At 41.1% G+C, this 21,632-nt stretch overlaps 2 protein-coding genes across 3 annotated transcripts in view; one reads left to right on the forward strand and one right to left on the reverse strand.

Annotated features, from left to right (window-relative positions):
* The first annotated feature begins 921 nt into the window (after positions 1-921).
* On the forward strand, positions 922-6,554 carry LOC128718856 (serine/threonine-protein kinase par-1). Its single transcript, XM_053812472.1, has 9 exons — positions 922-1,142; positions 1,219-1,437; positions 1,536-1,711; positions 1,789-1,930; positions 2,034-2,243; positions 2,321-2,458; positions 3,789-3,912; positions 3,983-5,884; positions 6,093-6,554. Exons 1-9 carry the CDS (start codon positions 922-924, stop codon positions 6,552-6,554), a joined length of 3,594 nt encoding a protein of 1,197 aa, XP_053668447.1.
* A 12,589-nt stretch (positions 6,555-19,143) lies between these two features.
* LOC128719865 (uncharacterized) overlaps positions 19,144-21,632 on the reverse strand; it is a 41,352-nt gene continuing 38,863 nt past the window's right edge. For both annotated transcript variants that reach the window (XM_053813504.1, XM_053813503.1), the window contains 4 exons: positions 20,293-20,414; positions 20,060-20,219; positions 19,793-19,962; positions 19,144-19,279 (listed from right to left, as the gene is read on the reverse strand). In XM_053813504.1, coding sequence (XP_053669479.1) covers positions 19,144-19,279; positions 19,793-19,962; positions 20,060-20,219; positions 20,293-20,414 — 588 coding nt within the window. The remainder of the gene's footprint in view (positions 19,280-19,792; positions 19,963-20,059; positions 20,220-20,292; positions 20,415-21,632) is intronic.

Consider the following 21,632-nt stretch of genomic DNA (forward strand, 5'->3'; position numbering starts at 1 on the left):
CAAACGTGCCCGGCTTCTATTCGTGTTTCAGCCATTTTACTTCTGCGTAAACACATGGATAAAGGTAGCAAGGATTGTCATGCCACACATGTACTTGTAACATTTGGCGAGTTATGGTGGGCCCCGAGCAGGATGCGCATAACGAGCGCTTCTGTTTAGTTTGGTCAATAAAGTTATGTATTTTTTAAAGTAAAATTTGAATGTTGCTCCAGTAAAACAAAATACAACACAATTCCATCTGCATATGGTTTTCTAGAAAGATAGTAAAAGGAAGGACGGCTTCTTTTCGGCTTCCGTTGGGAGGGTGAAATACTACACCGATGTGCAACTGTGTTCCAGCAGTTCTTGGATACAAATCATCAATTTTGCGCCTCAGGTTCTCAAACAATAATCCCATTTGAGGCGGAAATTTCACACCGCTTGATCGGATCGTATGACGTCGGACCGGGGTCCGTGCCTTCCTTTCGGTAGGTTGCCGGTTGGAGAAAGAAGCCTTTTCAGTAGTGTGAACTTCCGCCACGTGGCGTGTGGCGATTGTTTTCTATTCTATCGCTCACGTGGCTTGGAGTGGGCGCAAACCGATGTACTGGCCGCATTCATGAGTGCAAGCGTAGAGATTTGCCAGAGGATAGGTACCCCTAATATGTAGGTTTACAAGATTTAAGATTCCACAATGATCGAACGAATCGTGTTATTCAGCAAAGTGCATAGTGGAATTCGTTTGAAAGAGTATGCTAACAATCTGTTTTATGTTCTCCTTTTTAATTCACAGTAAATGACGCGATATATTTCACTATTGGCAAATATCGGATGCCGCTACGGAAGGAATATCACACCACAAAGGTGGACGGAAAATATCTAACGCGGTTTCGCTAGTACATCTGCTTAAACAACCATTTGGGACGATAACTCAGCGCTACGATGCAGCGAACGTTTGGTGGCCTTTCGGCGGCTAACCGAGCGGGCGTTTACGATGGCAAAATAGCGGGCTTGTATGATCTGGAGGAAACGCTCGGTTCGGGTCATTTTGCTGTGGTGAAGCTAGCCCGTCACGTGTTTACCGGCGAGAAGGTAGCGGTGAAGGTAATTGAAAAGACGAAACTGGACGACATCTCGCGTGCCCATCTGTTCCAGGAAGTGCGGTAAGTGTAGAGGCTTAGAAGCGAAGAGGGGCAGTTTCTACCATTGATCGTTCCTTTTGCCTTTTTACCGCCGTAGGTGCATGAAACTGGTCCAACATCCAAATGTGGTGCGACTGTACGAGGTTATAGACACGCAGACGAAACTGTACCTCATACTTGAGCTGGGGGATGGCGGCGATCTGTACGATTACATTATGCGTCATGAGAAGGGTCTGTCGGAGAACGTCGCCCGTGAATACTTCCGACAGATTGTGCGAGCCATCTCCTACTGTCATCAGTTGCATGTGGTGCACAGGTTCGTTTCTTGGGTCCAGAATGCACAGCGATGAACGTTGACGAGTCTTCTCTTGATATCTTCCTCTATCTCTTTGTTTTGTTTCTTCCGGCGGATAGAGATCTGAAACCTGAGAATGTGGTGTTCTTTGAAAAGCTGGGCGTTGTCAAGCTAACTGATTTTGGTTTTAGTAATAAGTTCTGTCCGGGCCAGAAACTGGAGACCTCCTGTGGAAGTTTAGCATACTCGGCACCGGAAATTTTACTCGGCGATTCATATGACGCACCGGCAGTTGGTAAGTTGAAGCTATTCCCCTGCCTTGCGTTGGTTCAGTGCGATTTCTAGTGCAAATTTCCTACTGTTTCTTTTTAGATGTGTGGTCGCTGGGTGTGATACTGTTCATGCTGGTTTGTGGACATCCGCCGTTTCAAGAAGCGAACGATTCGGAAACGCTGACCATGATCATGGATTGTAAATACACCATGCCAGCTCACGTGTCGGATGGTTGCCGGAAGTACGTATTGCATGCAATCAATTCGCACAACTCTCGTCGTAATGATGCTGGTGCCATTTGCATACTGATGCGAAATTCTTCCCTGTTGCATGTATGCTTTCAGTCTCATCAGCAAGATGCTTGTGCGGGAACCTGAGAAACGAGCCACACTGCAACAGATCGCCGTAGACGAATGGCTGATGGAGGGTAGCTGTGAAGAAACGCCGGAAAATTTACCCTTGGTCAGCCGGGAGCAAGTGAGCGAGGAGGATCATACACTGATCATTCAGAAGATGATCAATGGCAAAATAGCTACCAAAGAGGAAATTTTAGAGTGAGTAGAGCTCTCGTTTAATCTGATCCTAGTGCGGTGGTTTTCAACGATAGCATTTTGGTTTCCATCAAAAACAGGGCTTTAGATCGTAACGAGTACAATCACATAACGGCGACATACTTTTTGCTGGCGGAGCGGAAACTGCGTGCTCACCGGCAGGAAGAGGCGCAGAAACGGAAACCGGAGCTTACGTTGCCGGTTTCGAACACAGCGCGGTATGTTGTTTTTCTCTTGTTCGTTTTCTACTTTAAACTCATGTTTTAAACGAATACTTTATCAATACATAGTCCATTCACAGTATGTTATCATTTAGTATGTGTATTTGATACTGTTGTGCAATTTTGTATAATTTCATATCGCTTCATTTATTGCACATTATTTTGTTGTACTAATGTATCGTGTATTGTATTTTTTGTTTCATTTACATGTTCAAGTAATGCTGCTTGGTGTTACGCTGGTCTAACGCTTTATTAATTCAATTCAATATGAATAGTTTGAAAATATTTTTTTTTTAATCAGAATTTTAACTAACCTTTTTTACATGATTGACTTAACATGTTTTTGGTTTTGTTGTAATTTTGCATTTAATAGTGATATGTGTTTGAATTTTTTAAGTAGATTGCACTCGGTTTCGACACGGACTTGACTATATGCTGAACATAAGCTTCTAGTCCGTCATTACACTGACGTTAGGGAACGGGAACATTTTAAATGATAAATTGATTAAAACCAACTTATTGGAATTGCATCAAAGCTATTAGAAGGCATTTTATAAAAATAATATTTTACATTTTATATGAACGAATTGCTTCTGGGGTTAATTTTTTTGTATTTTCCATTAGTACGGCCAGACCAAATATACTTGCCAGTACCAAAAGTATCAGTATTAAATTGATATAAAATGAAGTTGAAAATATGTTAAACACATTTTAAATATATCGTAAAGTGTCATTTTGGATGCTTGTCCGTTCGTTGCTCAACGTTGTAAGTGTTAGATCATCGATCATTAAATCGCATGGACGCGGATGCATTATTTCGGAGCTATTGCCATATCGAAATTCATACCCGGTCGTGACTGTCGCTCTGAATAAATCACTAACGAGGTGTTTTCTTTAAACTTTTTAACATTATTTTTCAGGAATCTAACAGTGCTGGGAATGCACGTTTAAAGCACGTTTGCAAGAGGGATAAGTGTGGGCATGTAGTTTGGTGAAGTTCATTGGAATTTGATTGTCTTTATTGAGGGAGCTTTAAGTGGAATTCCTTTTAACATACAATGAGTGTTGTTTGTTGTACGCTGTTTAGCTGATTAAAGCAAAGCAAAACGAAAATTTTGCACGGTGTCTGAATTTGTATTGTTTATGTCGTGTTGTAGTGGAAAGCAACTAATAAAATTTAATTAATGTAAGCGAATGAAAATTGGTGTGCGAGATTATGTTTGCATATTTTGCTAATCTTTATTCGGAAAGGATTTGCTTTTAAATGAGATGGTTGAGACTGGACTGATCGAACGGATCGTGTGTTGATGTCGGTTTTAATTTACAGGTTGCTTCAAAATTATAAGAAAAACGAATCAAACGACGATGAGGATTCACACGATGGACTATTATCAACGCGACTGGGCATGCATTTAAGCGTTCCTAGGACACCGGGCACAGAAACAGGCCAGGTAATCTCACAACAGTGCATGATATTTTGTAGTGCATTATTAACTAATTACTACTGTGTAATGTTTGCAGACTGGTCGTAGCCGAAAGTGTAGTATCGTGCAGGAGGAGGAAGACGACGAGGATGACGTTCATTGTGCTGGCCACGAGGAACTGTCAACGCCTCTGAACAGGAGAGGTTCGCGATCGGAAGGTCGAATCAACGTAACGGTGCAGGATCGAATAGCAGAGTCAGAGCGGTTGAAGCTCGAAGCGAAAAAATATCAACAGTCAGAGCAGCACCAGCATGGACGAATTAGCGTCGGGGATGATCACGCGAAATCACCCCATACGGTTGGTACTGATCAAGTGGATTGTGGCGTTGGTGGGGATCACCAGCGTGGATCGGTGTTGCAAAATCCACAAATTTCGCCTCTTCTCGGTGGCATTGGCAATGTTACGCTAGTGACAAGTGAAAACAGTAGCACGAAAGATCGTCTAGGGATGGCCGGCGGTGGACTGCAACGGAAACCTATGCCGGAGTTGAAGCGACATGTCGGTGGTAGTATCGATTCGAAGAAGTCGTCCATACTGAAACCAACATTGGTAAAAATTACGGACGGTGTTGGCGTTAGGTCGGGATCGTTTGATCAATGCATGCGGGGTATTGCTAGCGGTGGTGCAGGAGAACTAGTAACGACGAAGATAATCACTGACAGCTCGACGATAACGATACCGATTCCGACGCTCAACATCGTTACCTCTTCCACGATACCAAAGTATAAGACAATGCCGTCGCCCACGAGGTCGAACGCGATCCTTACCTCGACGACGAACTGTCTGAATGAAATATTCGAAGAAGGTACAGATGTTGGCAGTTCGGACAGTACGAGTACCACACCGCGACCCGTCATACGCAGCCAGTTTGTGGCGGCTCGCCAACAGAGCCAACCGACGGGAAATGGAAATAGTGCCAGTGTGGGAGGTAGTGTTAGTGCCACGGGTTCGGTGCACCGACGAAGTAAGTTTAACAAATCACGCACGGCGTCCTGTAGCAGCTCTGATGCGTCAGACGATGATTCGGAGAATCGGAAGAAGCGTGCACACAAAATTGTGGACGCTACCATTAAACCGCTGTCACAGCGAAGAGATTCGCATGACGATTCAAGCGACTCCCAAGATCAAGGCAGCAATGTGGCAGGAGGTGGTGCGGGAAAACCACAAATAAAAGGTATATCAGGAGCCACTAATGGTAGCACTAGCAATGGTGGAACGGCTGGTGGTGGTAGCGGTAGCAGAGGTGGTACCGGAGCGCAGACTTCATCGACTGAGGACAAACACGGGTCAAACAGCCGACAGAAAACGTCACAACAGGTTGACTTCCGACGGCACCGTGGTCGAAGACGACCAGTCGAAACGCGATTACGGGAAAGTCAGTCACTCAATCGTATTACGGAGGTGCAGGAATCGGAAGGGGGAGGTGGTGGTCATTCGCTGACACAGCAGGTAGCCAGTAGTACAGTCGTTAGCACACCTTTGGTAACAATGGTTACGTCAAATGGTGCCGTCTCGAAACCAGCAGATCCCTCGACGAATGGAGAATGTAAGGACCAACCAGATGGCATATGTGATATTTCGTCATCAGACCGTACATGTGAAGCAGAACCCGAGACTGTTGTGAATAGGGAAACCAGTACAGCGAGCAGTACGAAAAAGGCACAGTGTGCGAAGGGAACATCGTCGCGGCAGCAGCATCATCACCATGGGTCGTCCAAACCGAAAGGATTGAGTGCGAGAATATTCCACACTTTCAAGAAGCAACCGGCAGCGGCAACTCCCGTCAGTGCGCCCAGCGCAATGGCGGATCCGCCCTCTACCGGATCCGGTGATGACATAGAAATTGTGGTGGAGTTGGCAAAAGCGCTAAATGCATCGGCGGAAAGTGGCAAGACTGGCAACACGAAGAAAATTAAAATACTCGGTCGCTATTTTCAGGTAAGCAACATAATAATATTTAATTGTTTAAGATAAAATCGCTCGAAAATAATGTGGATAACATTATTAAGAACTTTGGTTGTTGAAAAAAAAAGTTTCCAGCCGCCGAAAAAGGGTTCATTCAGATATAACTAACCATAAAAATGTATGTTAAAAACGAAATTTTTTGTGTGTGTTATATGTTTTCTCTTGGTTTTGTCCATTGTAGGTGCACAAGAAAATTTATGTTCCACTATCCGGTTTGTTTCAACGAGGCCGTCTATATAAAGCGCAATCGTGTGGTTCGATCGTCCGTGACAAGGTGAACGTAAACCCGAATGGTCCGGGGGGAGGATCGCATGCGAATACTACCGGCCGTCACTCGACGATATTCAACGAAAAGAATCGTATCATAAAAAATTGTCTCAGCAATACCGGTGAACCAGGCGCTCGGCATCTTGGAAGTGACGGTGACATCAATCACAACGGAGGATCCCACCATCATCATCACAGTAGCAGTGGTTTTCTGGCCTCCCTTTCGGCCAGCGCACCGTCAACGGACGTTATCGTTCGTGGTGCTTCACCGGTCGAGCTAGTGTCGAATGGGCGATCCAGTATCGTCGAACATACGGCCACAGTTCTCAATGCCGCCACCGTTACAACACCGCCTGTTCCAATCAAAACGGCGTAGTAGGTCGGATGGTTGCCGTGGCATGAAACGCAAAATTCTAAAACCCGCACAGCTATTAAGCCAAAGAGATTGTTCCAGGAGGTAGTGCACAATCGGTCCTGCGCGTTTTATTGGTCCGGTATGACAATTAATGCAACTTGTTAGCATAAGAATCACATGCAATGTTAACATTGCTCAGTACTGTTTAATCGAAATCTTTTACTTAATTGTTCCTTCTCGATTCGAAATATTTACATACACATCTAAACAGTCTAGTTGCTTGACCGGAGGGAACCCGATTCTCACAAACATGAAACAGTCGTTTAGTTTATTAATTTGAAGCTAAAGTGTGCAATATTTGGACTATATCATTAACAAGAAGAGCTAAAGCAAATAGCTTATATCCTGACCGTGTTTATGTGCACTTAAAACGGTAACTTGTAACAGGTTTTGTTAAACTACTGACATACTCGAGAATAGCGTAACGAAAATCGAATAAGTATGACATGGAAGTATTAGTTATGTTTTAAGTTATGTATCGTCGCACGGTGTTTGTTAAAAAAATATTGTTTATCTATTTTTGTATCATAAACACATTCGTCCAATCGGCTACGTTTTCCCGCTCGTATACGTATGGGTTGGAATGAATTAATGTTTTATACGATATGTGACACACACGCACTCGCAAACCAAAGTTTGATTGTGACACGGTGTTTAGCTAAAGCTTATGAAACTGATATAATACCGTAAACGGGACTTTACTGGTTGAACTGAGTAAAATAGTACGAAATTGAATGTTAGACACATTAGAACACTCGAAACCATAATACAATAACAGTATATTGCATAGAAGTTAAAACACGGGAGAGAGCATGTGTGTTGGAGGGGAAAGAATTGAATCAGCAGCAGGAAAATGGGGAAATATTTTCCATGCGTGGTCCAGAAACCAAAAGAAGCTAATATATTCACTATGGTAGATGTTTCTGTCCGTAACGGTTTAGGCACATGTGCAAATCTAGACACATAGTCAGAAGACACACACACGCAAACTACAATACTAAAACTATTTTTGTAGATAATTTACCACATTTTAAAGCTATGAGTAACTTTTGATAATAACCTTACCATTTTGTCGATTACTTATACGGTTTGCGTGCGCGCCTGTGTGGGTCCGGGAAATGTAGTTTTCATTTCCGGGTGTTTCCGGGCAGATTGGAGCAGTATGAGTGTGCGTGTGTGTATTGTTGTTGTTTACGTACGATTATATTTTGTGTATGTGCTGTGCACAACCATTTTCGAATCATGCGCCATCCGATTATTAATGTTGAACGGTACAATTCGCCCGAAGCGACCAATCAATGGAAGGTGCTTAACCAACCTTTGGGAATATGATCCATAACTCGGTTTGCGGATCATAGCGTAACGGTTTGTTGGCAAATTTATTTCTCATGCACGGAATGGTGAAGCTTACTAAAATGATACGGATTTGCAAAGTAAAAAAAAAACAAGATGATTTAAACGTTAAGATAATTATGTTTCGCTTCACACTAATCTAAGGCACACATCCATACGCAAAAGGGGCATTTATTAAGCTTAAGGGGAGAGTAGTTGAAGAAATCATACCACAATCGAGAGATTCCGTGGGCTATATTAGGATATTATACACTGCTATACAGGTACGTTAGCTTTGCTTGCATCGTACAATGTGCGGTGCGCCGGTTTTGTCCGTTTTAGCATACAGTTTACGTTTATTCGCTACCAAACTGTTGCTCATTTTTCGGAGCAAACAGAGGCAAACAGCAAAACCGATACCACCGTCTCTGATGCTGCTGCTGCACGCTGCTGATATTTATTGATGGCTGCACTGTGATTATATTTCTGGTGTGTTCCTTGTATCTCGTAGCGCGTCCATGGCGAAACAGTAACCAAACGATGGGGAAAACAGGAAATGGAAGAGATGAAATATTCATTAGCTTAATAACATCAGTCAGACACGTTCAAGGATGGGTGCCGCAACATCTCTACGTTCTTCTTTTATCAATATATTTGTACACGAAGGACCAGTGGGGTTTATTCATGAGAACCAAACAAAGAGAACCAAACAGCACATAACTGGAGACAGTTGGCAGTGCGTTTAGTACTACGGGAAATGGAATCATGTGTCAAATGTAGATCAGGGTCTGATCAATTCGACTGGATCGATCAACTAATCGGCAATGTACAGTGCTTTGGTTTGCATAATGTGTTGATTTTAGATTCCCGGGAACAATCGTATACGGTTGAACCGAACAAGAAGATAACACACCACACCTGATCGTAACCCTCGCAATGGAATTTCGAAACAAACACACAAAAAATTTAGAACTTTGTTTCACGTGGCGTAAGTCGGTACGTTAGAAATGATCGTTTTCCTTTTATTTCAAGGTCCCCTGATGGGACTGTTGAAAAACTGTGAACCAGGATGTGATGCTGTGTGTAGCGCGTGTGTAGAAGATCGATGTGGATAGTTCAATAAGTAGAATCATACAAGCGTATTTGATAGTATTTCTCGAATTTTTCCAGCATGGAATTAAGCGATGGACAGAGAATGGGCAGAATACAGTAAAGGAATAATTTTAGCCCATAAGAGCAACACACTTTCAACACGTTCTGTGCAAGAGAAACCAATGGATGTACCAGTGAATATTAGGCGATCGTGCGAATGTTGTGTGAGGAGTTGATGATGTTTAAATTTATACATAAATATATATTGTCGTGCTCTACAGTGTCTGCTTGTAACAGCAACGGAATCAACAGACATCAGAAACTTTAATTGCGGTAGCGTAAAAAAAAACAAAACAAACAAGCTGGCCTTGTTATGTTATGGTCACGTTACGTTAAGCGCATACAAACAAAACGTGAGCAATGCGGCGTGTGAATGAGATTTATTTTAGGCGAACCATTTGCTTAGGTCCAAATTCGCGTTTCACAGCATGGAAGGAAAGGACATATTGGTCGAATTCTGATCCGTCTTATCAGTGTCTCTAAGCGACACATTATAATTGAGTACAATATCTCTCAACGCTCTGAAGCTTCCTTTCTCGGGGATTTGTTTCCTCTTTTTTCTCTGTCGATTTCTTATGCCGAGTTTTATTTTTTAGATAACACACATCCAATAAATGTTTGATGTCGGAGGTAAAATGAAAAACATAGATTTACGAAATGCATCCCACGGTGGCATTCTACCACACATAGACGGTCAAAAATTACCCATAAAAAGAACAGAAGTTTATAAAACAAAACAAAAAAACAAAGATGTTTTCCTGATACATAAGCAAAGGATGTCCAAACTCACTTCAATCAAATCAATACAATTAATTCATAATCAACTGCTCTGTCCTACAAAGCGGAAACTGACAAAGTAACCAATCGGATTGACCAACTCCTTTTAGTGAAATAATACAACATTAAAATTTTAAGTGTGTCCAAGAAAAAACAAAACAAATTCTGAAACAACCGATTTTCATTAACCTCTCTCTCTTTTCTCTGCGCACGTGTGTGTGTATGTTCTACTTTCTGCAAGTATGTTTCACGCAAGAAAAAGCAGGAAAAATGTTACACCTCTGCACAAAACTCACTAAAAAGCATCACCGTAGAAACCGTGTAGTAGTAACGCGTTGTAAGGGGAAATTCACGCAAACGTCGGGAAGGAAAGGATAATGATTTAGGTGGATCGCAGGCCAGATGACCAGAAAAAAAAATCAAGTAAACACACACACACACACCCAACATCGCCACATCGTTCACAAACATTGTCACAAAAATAAAAATAAAAAACACGTTAGATATAATGATCATCACCGGTCCCTAAAATTTTCCCGTACTCTCGCATACCCGACACGTGTAGGACGAAAGTAATGAATAAATAAGAGAAAACAATAAAAAAAAATACTACAAGAGCTGTTTAAACCTGTTAAGCACTGTGTTGACCTTTATTTGTTGCCACCGAATCTGTACTAAACACAGTGGTCGTTTTAGTACAAGTCTACGGAGCAGTAGTGGTAGTAGTAGTAGTTCAACAGCACGTACGATCAGCGTACGCGGGTGTGTTGGTGAGCGCGTTGCTAGGCAACACTACTAGCGCCGGCAAGCGAACGGTTGACGTTAGCTCCTTGCGATCATGTGTTCCTGTTACTTCAATTCCAAAAACGAACCGCCACGGTACGAACCAAACCGATACCGCTCGCTGGTGTCACAACGGAACAGCACTCTCCTGCGCTGTATGTTCTCCTGTTACTTCGGTTGCCTAGAAACCAGCTGATTGCATTTCGCCACATGGTCGTGTTGTTTTCGCTTCTCGTTCGCAAGCCGAGACTGTTTGAGGAGGATCGATGGTAACAAATTCTTTCTTTCGTTCACCAAGAAACAGCACACGCATAAGCTTTTTTTACATATTTATTCACGTATGTATATGTATATATATACTTTTATTTACTTTTTCTCTTATATTTTCAATAAATTTTAACGTTCTGTTTCTCTGACTATTAACTTTGGATTTTTCTTGTGTTTGCCACTCACACTCACCACCACTAAACAGTGACATTTAATTTTCACTAAACTCTTTTTCTCCTCTTTTGTTTTGTGTGTGTGTGTTTGTTTTTCACAATGCAAACAAATATATGCTACTTATCTTATGTGCAATGATGCTACACGATTTGTTTACTTGCTTCTGACGCCAATTTTTTATGTTTTTTTTATGTTTGTGTGTGTGTGTTTGTATGTTTATGAGTGAAAAAATCCAGCTTTCCATTGGATACTATCTTCGCTCTTCATTTCTGTCGACAAACACACATGCGCACGCACGCACTAATTTAACATCATCATAAACACACGTACACAGAAACATACATACAGATACAGATGCGGATCTGTAGAAAAGGCTAAACATGTGTGTCATGGCTTACTAAACTGGTTGCTGGCATAAAATAAATGTGTTTCTCTGTGTCTGTTTGGTTGGACCATTTTCCTACGGCCTACACATCAACATCAACCTGTCAACAATGTGAGCAGTGCAGTGTTTGTTTGCTTGTCTCTTTTTTTTATATTACAAAATGGTTCAGCGTTTACTACCAGCAGTGAGTGGTACACGTGGTTGAATTCGTAATGTCGCTTGGTACAGAGACCTAGGGTAACTAGATTCTCGTGGATGAGATGAATGCGATAAACGAAAGCAGCATCAAGGCTCCCATAACAGTGCATTTTCGGCCTTCCACTATTTATTGCGTACGAGTAAAAAGCTTCCCAGCTTTTTAAGCGCATATCCTTATGAGCCACCGTTTGTTTCGCCACCAAAAGCAATTGTTTCAAAAATACATCTTTTCTAGCTTTTTTTTCTTGTTGTCCACTTTGCTTCCCAAAACTCTTCACACTCACCGATCCCTGGAACCGGGCGCGAGTGATGAATGATTTACTGTGTGCCTGTTTGGTTCGGTATGCAGCATTGTTATAAATTGTGTTATCATCTTTTACCGAGTGGTGTTCCAGTTTTATGTTTGTCTTTGCCGTTGTAAATAGAGTGCCCATAATTCAAGCGTTAAATGCATCTTTGTTGGTTGGAATGATAGTTTTGCTTTTGTCACATTCGCGGCAACACATGGGATGGGGTCTGTCTCTGATGGTAACAGCAAAACGCTAAACCACGCACAAACAAGAATGTTTCGCTAATCAATAATCAACAATGAGCTAACAACCTGGAGCTAAGAATTGGGAGGCGCATTGTTTTTTTTTTTCTTCTTCTTGTTTGTATCCTCCGGGATGCAAATAGAATCCCGTGGGGATGATGTTGACAGGGTACATCACACCAAACGCATGCTAACTTATTGCAGATTGATAACTATTAAGCGGAAAGCTCTCTCTCTCAACAGTTCTCACCATCAAATCCAGCTAATTAATTGACCGTGATAATTTGATTTTGAGTGTTCGTTCGTAAGTTTATTCGAAGAGATTGAAGCTTTTGAGCGCATTTTTGTTTTTTCTTGGCTTAAAGTGAGAATCGAAAGCATCGTATTTTAAATTAAATGTACCTGGATGTTCTGCACGGTTACAATTTATCGTCGCCGGCATCGTAATTGGGCGTTACAACAATCTCGTAACCTCGTTCAGAGCGCTCCATGCAGAAAAAAACGGGAAGCTCAAAGATCAAACGAACGCTCAAGTTCAAACGAGCGCAGTGAGCGTTGGAGCATGAACGAACGTGAGAGCCCCTTTCCGCTCCTTTGCGCTCAGCTTCGGTGAGCGCGAGCGGTTTGATCGGCTCATTCAAAGAAGCTACTTGACCCAACACTACTCTCGGATCGAGTTCATTGCACTGTGGTAACAACCTCAATCGTTTTTTTCCCTAAATAAATATTTGCAATTTTCTTCCGATTTTTGTTTAAACTTCTTTAAACTTTCTGTTACGCAGCAAACCATGCCATTAGCAGTGTTGTGTCACGCCTCAAAACAAAAAGCGCAATCAGATGCGTTACCAGTGTGTGGTTCCTTGCTGTTTCACTACTATCCTGTCGTGTAGATTTAGTATGAGTTTTATGCTTTAATTTTTTTAACAATTCAACGTTTAGCGTGTCTCGTTCCCCTGTTCGTTTCTCCATTCGAGATCTTTTTTCTTTATCTTTTGTTTGAATCATCCCTTTTCTTCTTTCTTTTGCGCTATTTGAGTGTTTTATAGTTTAGTGATTTTCACTGTGTTTTACTCGCTCGGTTTTTTTGTTTTTTTTTGTTATTTTTAATATTATTATTCCAGTCTCTACGTTTGTAATTGACAGAAGTTTTCTTCTCCGTTCGCGCATACACTTTCGTTTTTCTGCTAGTACTGGGAATGTTTTTATCATGTTAGTTTGTTTTTTTTTGTTTGGTTTTGTTTTAATAGGTTTGTATTTATCGTGTTTTTACTTATTTTTCTCCGTTCGGGTTGCTCTTCCACGTTTTTTGTTCTAGTTCCTTTCTTCGTTTTGTATTGACGAAACATTTCGCTAATATTTGTTAATTTCGTTCCTTCTTTGCTCTCTTACATATTTTTAAACCACTTTGTTTTAGGTGTTTTGTATTAACTTTAGGGCTTGTTTTTTTTGTTGAGTTTTGTCCTATGAAATATATATATATATATATGTATCAGTAGGCTATATCTCAGTAGCACTTCATTAATATTGTTCTATAATATAATTCGCAATATGATTTTACCGTTTTTGTGTGTGGGTGTGTTGTTTCGCTTCTAACAGCTAGCATGCTAGCAGTATTGATACGATATCAACGAACGAATAGTGTCTGTGTGTCTAGAGGTGGTGGTCATAAATTGAGCTACCTGCAACAGCTCTCCGTCACACTAACGTACCGTTACGCTTTCGTAAGCCATCTTTGCGTGTACACTTCAATAGATTTTGCTAGAGAATTTCCGATTCGGTATACGTGTAAGAGGTTTTTTTTTAATGTAGAAAAGAACGCAGTACTTCCGTGGGAAGTGCGTGTTAGTAGAAAAAAAGGGACACAGCTGCCCGTCCTAGTTTCGTTTTTGTAAACGTGAATGTTTTCTGTTGATGAGCGTGTCACTGCCTCTGTACGTTAGTTATGCTAAAATTTGAGATTGTTTTCAAAAAGGTACCTTCCTTCCGGGACGAGGATCAATGGACTCCTGTAGAAATGTTCCGTTCCGACTAAAGCTGTTAGTATTAGCAGTTTGGGGTTATCCTTTTCCGGACTTTTGTTTATTTCAGTAACAAATTTGTTCCTTTCCTGTTGTAACAAGTTGATCGAGTTTGTTTAAGCGGTAAATTCGTTCAGACCGATCCAATTTCTGTGCCAACTCTGTCGTTTCCCTTTCCACTCATTACTGATTTATGCAATTTTGATTCGAGTTTGATCGTGGTGTGGGGTTTCGACTCTCTTTTTAAAATATTATAAAAGCCTCCCAAATAGCACATGCGCTATTCTATTTGCTGTTCTGCGGGTGGTTGTTATCAACCAACCGACACGCATCGTGTTCCAAGCACACTTAGTAGCACACGCGCTGCACAAACGTTCGCCGATGTATGAAGATCATGTATCATAAGTTTAAAGCGTCAGGCGCATTTCCTGTTTCTGTGATTATTGTTGGTTCCGGTGTCGGTCACTTTCTATCTGCCTTAATTGATCCACGCTCTCGATCGCTCTCGTTCGCTCGAACGCATCCTCTGCTTTTGCTTTATCTCGATTAGCGTCTTAACGCCCAGAAATGAGGTACGATAAATGTATCTAAAATTGTTCAAAAACTTCAATTAACGAGAGCATTTGTTATCGATCCTGCTACAGTATGATGTTGTGTATGGTGTGGGTATATCTTTTCGAATTAGTTATAGTTTTTTTTTCTTGTTCAGTAATATCATTATGTATCGTTTGCTCCCGGGGATAGGTTGACGTATTTCGGGTGACTCGGCTATAATACACTACACACTTTCACTAGAAGATCAATTAGGGATTATTATCGTGGCTGCTCTGCGATACGGGTCTCAGCCCTAAGTATTATATTTAATGTTGGGATTAGAACGACAGTAGAAGGATAGACTGGGTGTGTCTAGAAATTTACACCTACCATTTAACAATATACCGATAGCACTAGTACCTAATTCCCCACCAAACAAATGAACAGATGCTCTTTCGTAAAGCGTTACTGTGTGGATATTTTGTTGTGGTGTGTGTAAGGGTTCCAAAGATAACGAGTGTTTTTTGGGTAATTTGTATGCACTATTATGTTGATGGTGGTGTTGGTTGTGTTGGGCTGCAATAGAGTGTAAAAATAATAGATTAAAAAATATAGAAAACTGTGGTAAAAAAACAAAAACTCATAAATACCTTTTCCACGGGCAAGGGTTAAGTTTTGCATTACAAGTGTAATATAAAAAGGAGCAAATAGTGAATAAAATAAAGAAACTGTTAAAAAAATTAAGAACCATACATGATGAGATGATTAGTTAGTCGATGGTAGAAACAAATCTTTCGGCTGTCTCCATTTGAGTTTTGGGACCAGTAATTTGTTCTCGATTCACTTTTGTTTAGTGTGTTGAGTTATTACTTTTGACATAGCTTTATTGTTTCAGCTCATATAAAAACCATTACTCTTCACTCGCGCACACTCTCTCGTTGCTAGTAACATTGTAACACACATACAAAACTAGCATCATGTGCTGCATCTATTTTGTATATTATCAAGTGTAGTATATGCGATCGCTCTGCCTATACCAATAAGGTTTCATCAACAAACAATTTGATTTACGCAGCATTTTGTTATACACCACGTTGTCAATCGTTATGAGGAAAAGCTTCTCCTTGTCCCATGCTTACACAATTTGGGAATGTTAAACTTCATTCCTTTTCAAGTATCGGAAGGATGAACAGAGACATTAAGCGGACATGTTTTGATGAGCTTACATCAATACAAAACAGTCTCTTTACTATGTTTTAAACATATGCGCGATCTTACCGAATGCAGTGTATTTTTTTTAAACGTCCACAGAAACCACAACATTCAAACCATTCAAAAACAAGCAAATAAAAACGAAACAAAAAATATAATTTAAAATAAATGAATTTATTCGTTTGTGTCACATATGCGCGTTATATAGACTCCTGGGTGTTTACTGTCTTAAATATAAATTGTTAAAATATTAACACTGTATGACTCGAGTAACCGGCTATACTAAACGTAACGTAATACGCACACAATATATGAAACGGGAGTTGATGATAAAGGATTGTCAAAAAAAAAGAAAAAAAAAAGATAGTCAGGAATAGTCCAACCACTTTTGCTATGGAGCTTTACGCAAAGAATACAGCAAACGTGTTAAAATAAATAAGAGCTCATTCATCGAGGACAAAAACAAACAACAAGACGAAAAACAAACATTTGCTATCGAACGATGCATAATATATTCAGTGTGTAATGCAAAACGAAAGAAACGTAATATATCACAAAGTGTCGAATAAAAGGGAATGCCGATGTAGCACATCTGAATCAAGCAACGCTATTTACACCGAAGGTAAAGATCTCTTCGCAATAATGCTGATAAAGAAAAGATTTACGATCCCCAACAACATGCATACTCGTACCGTGTGTTGTATGTGTGCTAATGAACTTCGCAACGATCTTAGCCGCAAGATTTGTTTAATTTTAGCATCGTAGCTTTGACCATCCGCTTGATCCGGTTTTTTTTGACAATAAGTACGCAAAGTAGTAAACTTCACTCATGAACGCATGTTCTGATCGGACTTTTGGCGTTTTTTGTACTACGTTTGTTTAGTCGAAATGTAGAATAACAAAAAAAAAACGAAAATCATTGAATACTGTCAACTCCCTTCTGTTTTTTAACTGCCGCAGCGGGAATAGTTTCAAGATGCAAACACTGACCCGGGCCGCAGTAAAATAATAAATAACAAAGCAGTAAATTATATAAAAAACAAAACAGAACAGAACATAAACAGTCTCATTGTACGAAGAACTGCACCAACCCGGAATTCGCAAAGGACTTACGATGTTTTTTTTTTTTATGTTGTTTTTCATTCACTTTTCTTAATCATTTTCGTGGTTCTCTTCGTTTTTTTCCTTGCTTTGTAAATAGTTACTCTCTTTGCTTTGTTAGGTACGGGATTATGCGCAACTTGCGCGATTCCTCAAATAAGAATATTTGTTTCTCTTTTCATGTCTGAAAATTAAAATTATAAGGAGAGTTGACGATGAAATAAACGGATGCGATAATGTGTATTAAATTTTAAAAATTATATCCCAGATGTTTGCTGTGTGCTTGTCAGTGTGGTTCCTTTCCGTATTAGCTTCTGTTTGTCCTATAGTCGACAGTGTTCGCGCATTGCGTATTTATTTAAAGTTCAACAATAGAGAGGCTGTCTGCTGTCGTATAGCACCTCCTCCCGGTGTAGTTCCAGTCGATGCTATCAAAGCTTTACCAGCAGGATAATGCAAACAATGTTTGTGTCCTCTTGTCTGTTGTACATTTTCCATCTCGGAGAGAGGAGAGACACGTAGAATGATCAAGTCGTCCCTAGCTCAATCATGATCAAATTTTACTCATTCGTATGTCTTTACCAACCACCCATCCGTTGCTGAGGGGGGTAGTTTTGCATATGATGCAGCAAGAGTTAGATTTTGCGTTTGAGGATTTTACATTTGTTTTAAGCGTTAATTGATTACATTGTTCCGTCGCCGTATCATGCATTTCACTGCGTACCATATGTCTGCCAGTGTTTTCTGCATTTTCCCTCTGGTAGAAGGCAAAAATAAAAAAAACACAGCAATTCAAGCACACAAACACATTGGGCCTTTCATTCGTCGCCCTCACAGTGTCAGCAGCCGTCTTTGTTTCATATTCTATTAAGCACCATCTAATACAAATGACCTTTGAATGATTTTAAATTTTCCAACTAACGTGGGTGCGTTAATGCACCGTCAATAACGGGTGATGATGATACTGTGTGTTTCGCGGTGTGTATATGGATTCCGAAGGATGCACTTAGAACGTAATCCCATCCTGATCCTTTACATTTTACCATGCAGTTATTTATCTCTCTCTCTCTCTCTCTCTCTCTCTCTCTCTCTCATCAAACGGAAATGCCTACTAAAAGCAAGCCTGCCGCGGCCACATGTTTCTGCAACGTAACAAATGCGCGCGCACGTGCATTTCGCTTCGGTGATCCTTTTGCTTACCGTCAGCAGTACGAAAGGGATAAGAAAATGTTTATAATTCAACTATTATGGTCGTGTGATAATTTTATAGTTAATGCGTGTTTGTGTGTTGCAGCTCTTGTTGCTTTTGCCTACCACGTTTGAATACATCACGCGCGCGCACATATTTGATACTCTTGATTACAATTTTCCTTTATGTTTTTTTTTGTTTGTTAAATATATGTATATACTTCGCCTCGGTTTCCTATAATAGTCTCATTTCTATCGCTTTTACTAATTATATGCTCCATGCTCGCTACATTATAACAACATTTACTTGTGAACAGGGCAAAAGGAAAGGAGGGAAAAAGGGATAGGATTGTGGGGTACGTGTGTGTCCGCCTCGTTTAGTCTCATATTCTACAGATAAACGTCCGTTTTGCTCTGCTCGCTTATTTATCACTATTTTAATTTGAATTTTTGCATTTGCTACCATCGGCACCCGGCGGCCAAAACCTTCGCCACATTAATTTATGCTACACATTTGCGCAAAAGCGACCCTTTGTGATTTTGTCTACGCACAGTAATGCGCCGCTACTCTGACAACACGGTCAAGCGAAGGTGTACGGAAAGTGGCCAATCACCCGTTTTGGCGTCGCCTGTGGGCAATCAGACAGTGCCGCCGATTGCACCATTCCCTTTTTTTGGATGAAATAGAAAAGCAACAGTCGATTCGACCAACACGATTTATACTGCAGCAGTGAGGTTTCTTCAAACGGGCAGTTTTGAAGACAAGCCGCACACGGTTTCTAAATCGTCACGTGTGAAATGGTGACAGCACTGGGCTGGTGGTCTGGAAACAAGTTCATACCACAGTCCGTTCTATTTATCCCGCAGCACATCCTGGAGGGCTAGGGAGGGAAAAGTTTAAACAAAGGCCCAACATTCGAGCGTTTTGATGACGAAATCTTCCTGCGGTGCCAGCGGCTCGTTCGAGTATGTACTGCAGTGCTGCGATCGACCCTGGTTCAGGTCCCCGTCCAGCCAAAGGCCAAATTTTCCACTAAAAGTAAAAGAAAAAACAACAATGATCAGTTAATCGCCAGTGTATGTTTCCACATGCCAGAAAAGATCCCAGTGAACGTCTGCTTATCGAATTGCAGTGCAGCTAGTCATCAACAATCCGCGTGAGTCACAATCACAAAGAATGTGATTGTTTGGAGGCCAGCTCATGGGTAAAATATTCACGCTCAAAACTGGCAGCCTCCAAAACACCTTGACCAGCTCACGCGGTTTTCCTGTTATCAACGTTAAATCATACACAAATCCTATCTCGTGATCCTCGCCGCACCAGCCCGGATCGCGGGCAATACAAACAACAACAACCCGTTTTAACCTGTGCGATTGTCGTCCTCACTACTGTCTATTCTTATCCCTCCTCTCAGCCCGACTGTAATGGCGCCATGGTCTACCTGCACTTATTGCTCTCGTAGAAAGCTGTGCACATTATTTGCTGAAGTTGATTCCGTTCTTATCAACTCACTCGCATAAACGTCTAACGAATGAAGATACTTACTCTCCGGCACCGATCGCCAAGCTTTCCGGGTTGCCCTTGATGAAATACAGATTCTCGCCGCTCCAATGGAACACTTTGAAGTGTGGATTAAATTTGTACAGCAGCGATTCACCTGTGCCGTAGAAATGGTCCGACACATGCAGTGAGCAGGATGTTAGCGCACCAAACACCTACGAAGAGTGAAACGACATTCAGCAAAGATAATAATATTAAACATTTGCTAGTGATCGAATAAGGTGAAGGTTCAAAGGTACAATTGTTACTCACATTATGGTCCGTATCTTCTATCACGATCAGTATGGGGCTCTCTAGCTTGTGCATCTTTCGGTAGAGAGAGTTCAGCGAAAAACCGTGCTGTGAGGTGCTGAACACGAGTGACCAGGAGTATCCTTCAGCACGTGCCGGCAGATGAGCACAAAGCTTTTCCCTGTAAAATTCGATATTTAAATCATACAGATCAGACATCAGACAAGGCATTATTATACGAACAATAGACTTACCTATGCTCCTCGCTGAGGATCTCCGTTTGTCCAATGAGGTCCGGAATCTGGAAGTCCTGATCGAACGAACCAGACGCAAACAGGGTCGCTTTTCTGTAGTCATCTGTGCTCATAGACAGAACCTGTCGGGAGTGGGCAAGATTGGGCGAAAGAATACACATTTAGTACGCGGTTTCAACTAGACCGGTTTCACCTATAGAAGGATGCTGTTCTACACAACAAAGGCTTGCACGGATGGGTGATGGTAGAAGGTGTGGATGATTCATTTCCCTAATCGATGATGAACAACAATGGGGATGGTGTGTATGTGTTTGGTGAGGAGAATCAATAGATGTTGCTACTGTAACGATCTAATAACACTAGAGAGACAAGGCTGCTACATCCCTTTTGTTCAGGGCCATACTCGACAAAGGATACATCGTATATTTCACTACAAACGATAAGAATGGCAAAGAATATACAAACACTTACACTAAAACAACGGTGTTGGGGCAATAGGCGTGTGATTTTTAAGAAGAGATTTTAAATGTGACGTCACGGTACACATTTATCATAGACAATGTATACAACGAAATATTTTCCTACAACAAAAAAAAAAACGGAAGCTGAAGCGATACTGCTGCTGGTGATAGTACACCGCATATGTGTCAGATATGTCTTACAATTCTTGCCTGTCCGGTTACCGGTTTGGATTGTTTGCTTGCTTATAACAAAATAAACCCGCTACTAATCTTGGCAAGGTACGAAGGTACGGATTTTGTCGTTTACCACCCAACCGTTGGATGGAACTGTCCGTCGTAAATCATGAAACACATTTCCATGTTACCACATGCTTCGGTTTTTGTATCAGTTGCTGGTGTAGTTACCAGCGTCCGCCAGACACCTGGGCGGTAATAGTTGTGAGGCTTCTGCCCGTTATATATCATGCAACTTTCAGAGAGTTAAGGTTTGATTTTTCAAAAAGGCTCCAGAAAATAGTGACCAACAATCGAGACGAGACTGACACTTTGGTGTGCAAACTATGAGGTCAAACGAGATCTGGCCTTTGTGTTTCGTGATAAAGGATACTCAAATGTATTTTCAATGTGATGTGTAGAAGCATTTCTGGCTAATGTTTTGCCTTCCAAAAGCAGCAAGCACCTCTATGAATGATGCGTGCCGCTTACGCTTCAGAACACATCATGAACAGAATGAAAACAATAATATCCGACAAACAACCGACTTATCTATTGCATCGCTTTCGGTCACTAATGCTCGATGCGTAATAATAAAAGAACGCGTAGATCGCATTAGATCGTTTCACTCTCTCCTCCCTCGGAAGCTTTTGGGGTGGAGGATAG

This window comes from Anopheles marshallii, chromosome 2, assembly GCF_943734725.1.
Source record: "Anopheles marshallii chromosome 2, idAnoMarsDA_429_01, whole genome shotgun sequence".
Classification (NCBI taxonomy): domain Eukaryota; kingdom Metazoa; phylum Arthropoda; class Insecta; order Diptera; family Culicidae; genus Anopheles; species Anopheles marshallii.

Coding starts and splice junctions, on each gene's coding strand:
- LOC128718856 (XM_053812472.1), top strand. CDS start 922: ATGCAGCGAACGTTTGGTGGCCTTTCGGCGGCTAACCGAGCGGGCGTT. Junction 2,244..2,320: donor ACCAAAGAGGAAATTTTAGA/GTGAGTAGAGCT, acceptor CATCAAAAACAG/GGCTTTAGATCGTAACGAGT. Junction 5,885..6,092: donor TACTCGGTCGCTATTTTCAG/GTAAGCAACATA, acceptor TGTCCATTGTAG/GTGCACAAGAAAATTTATGT.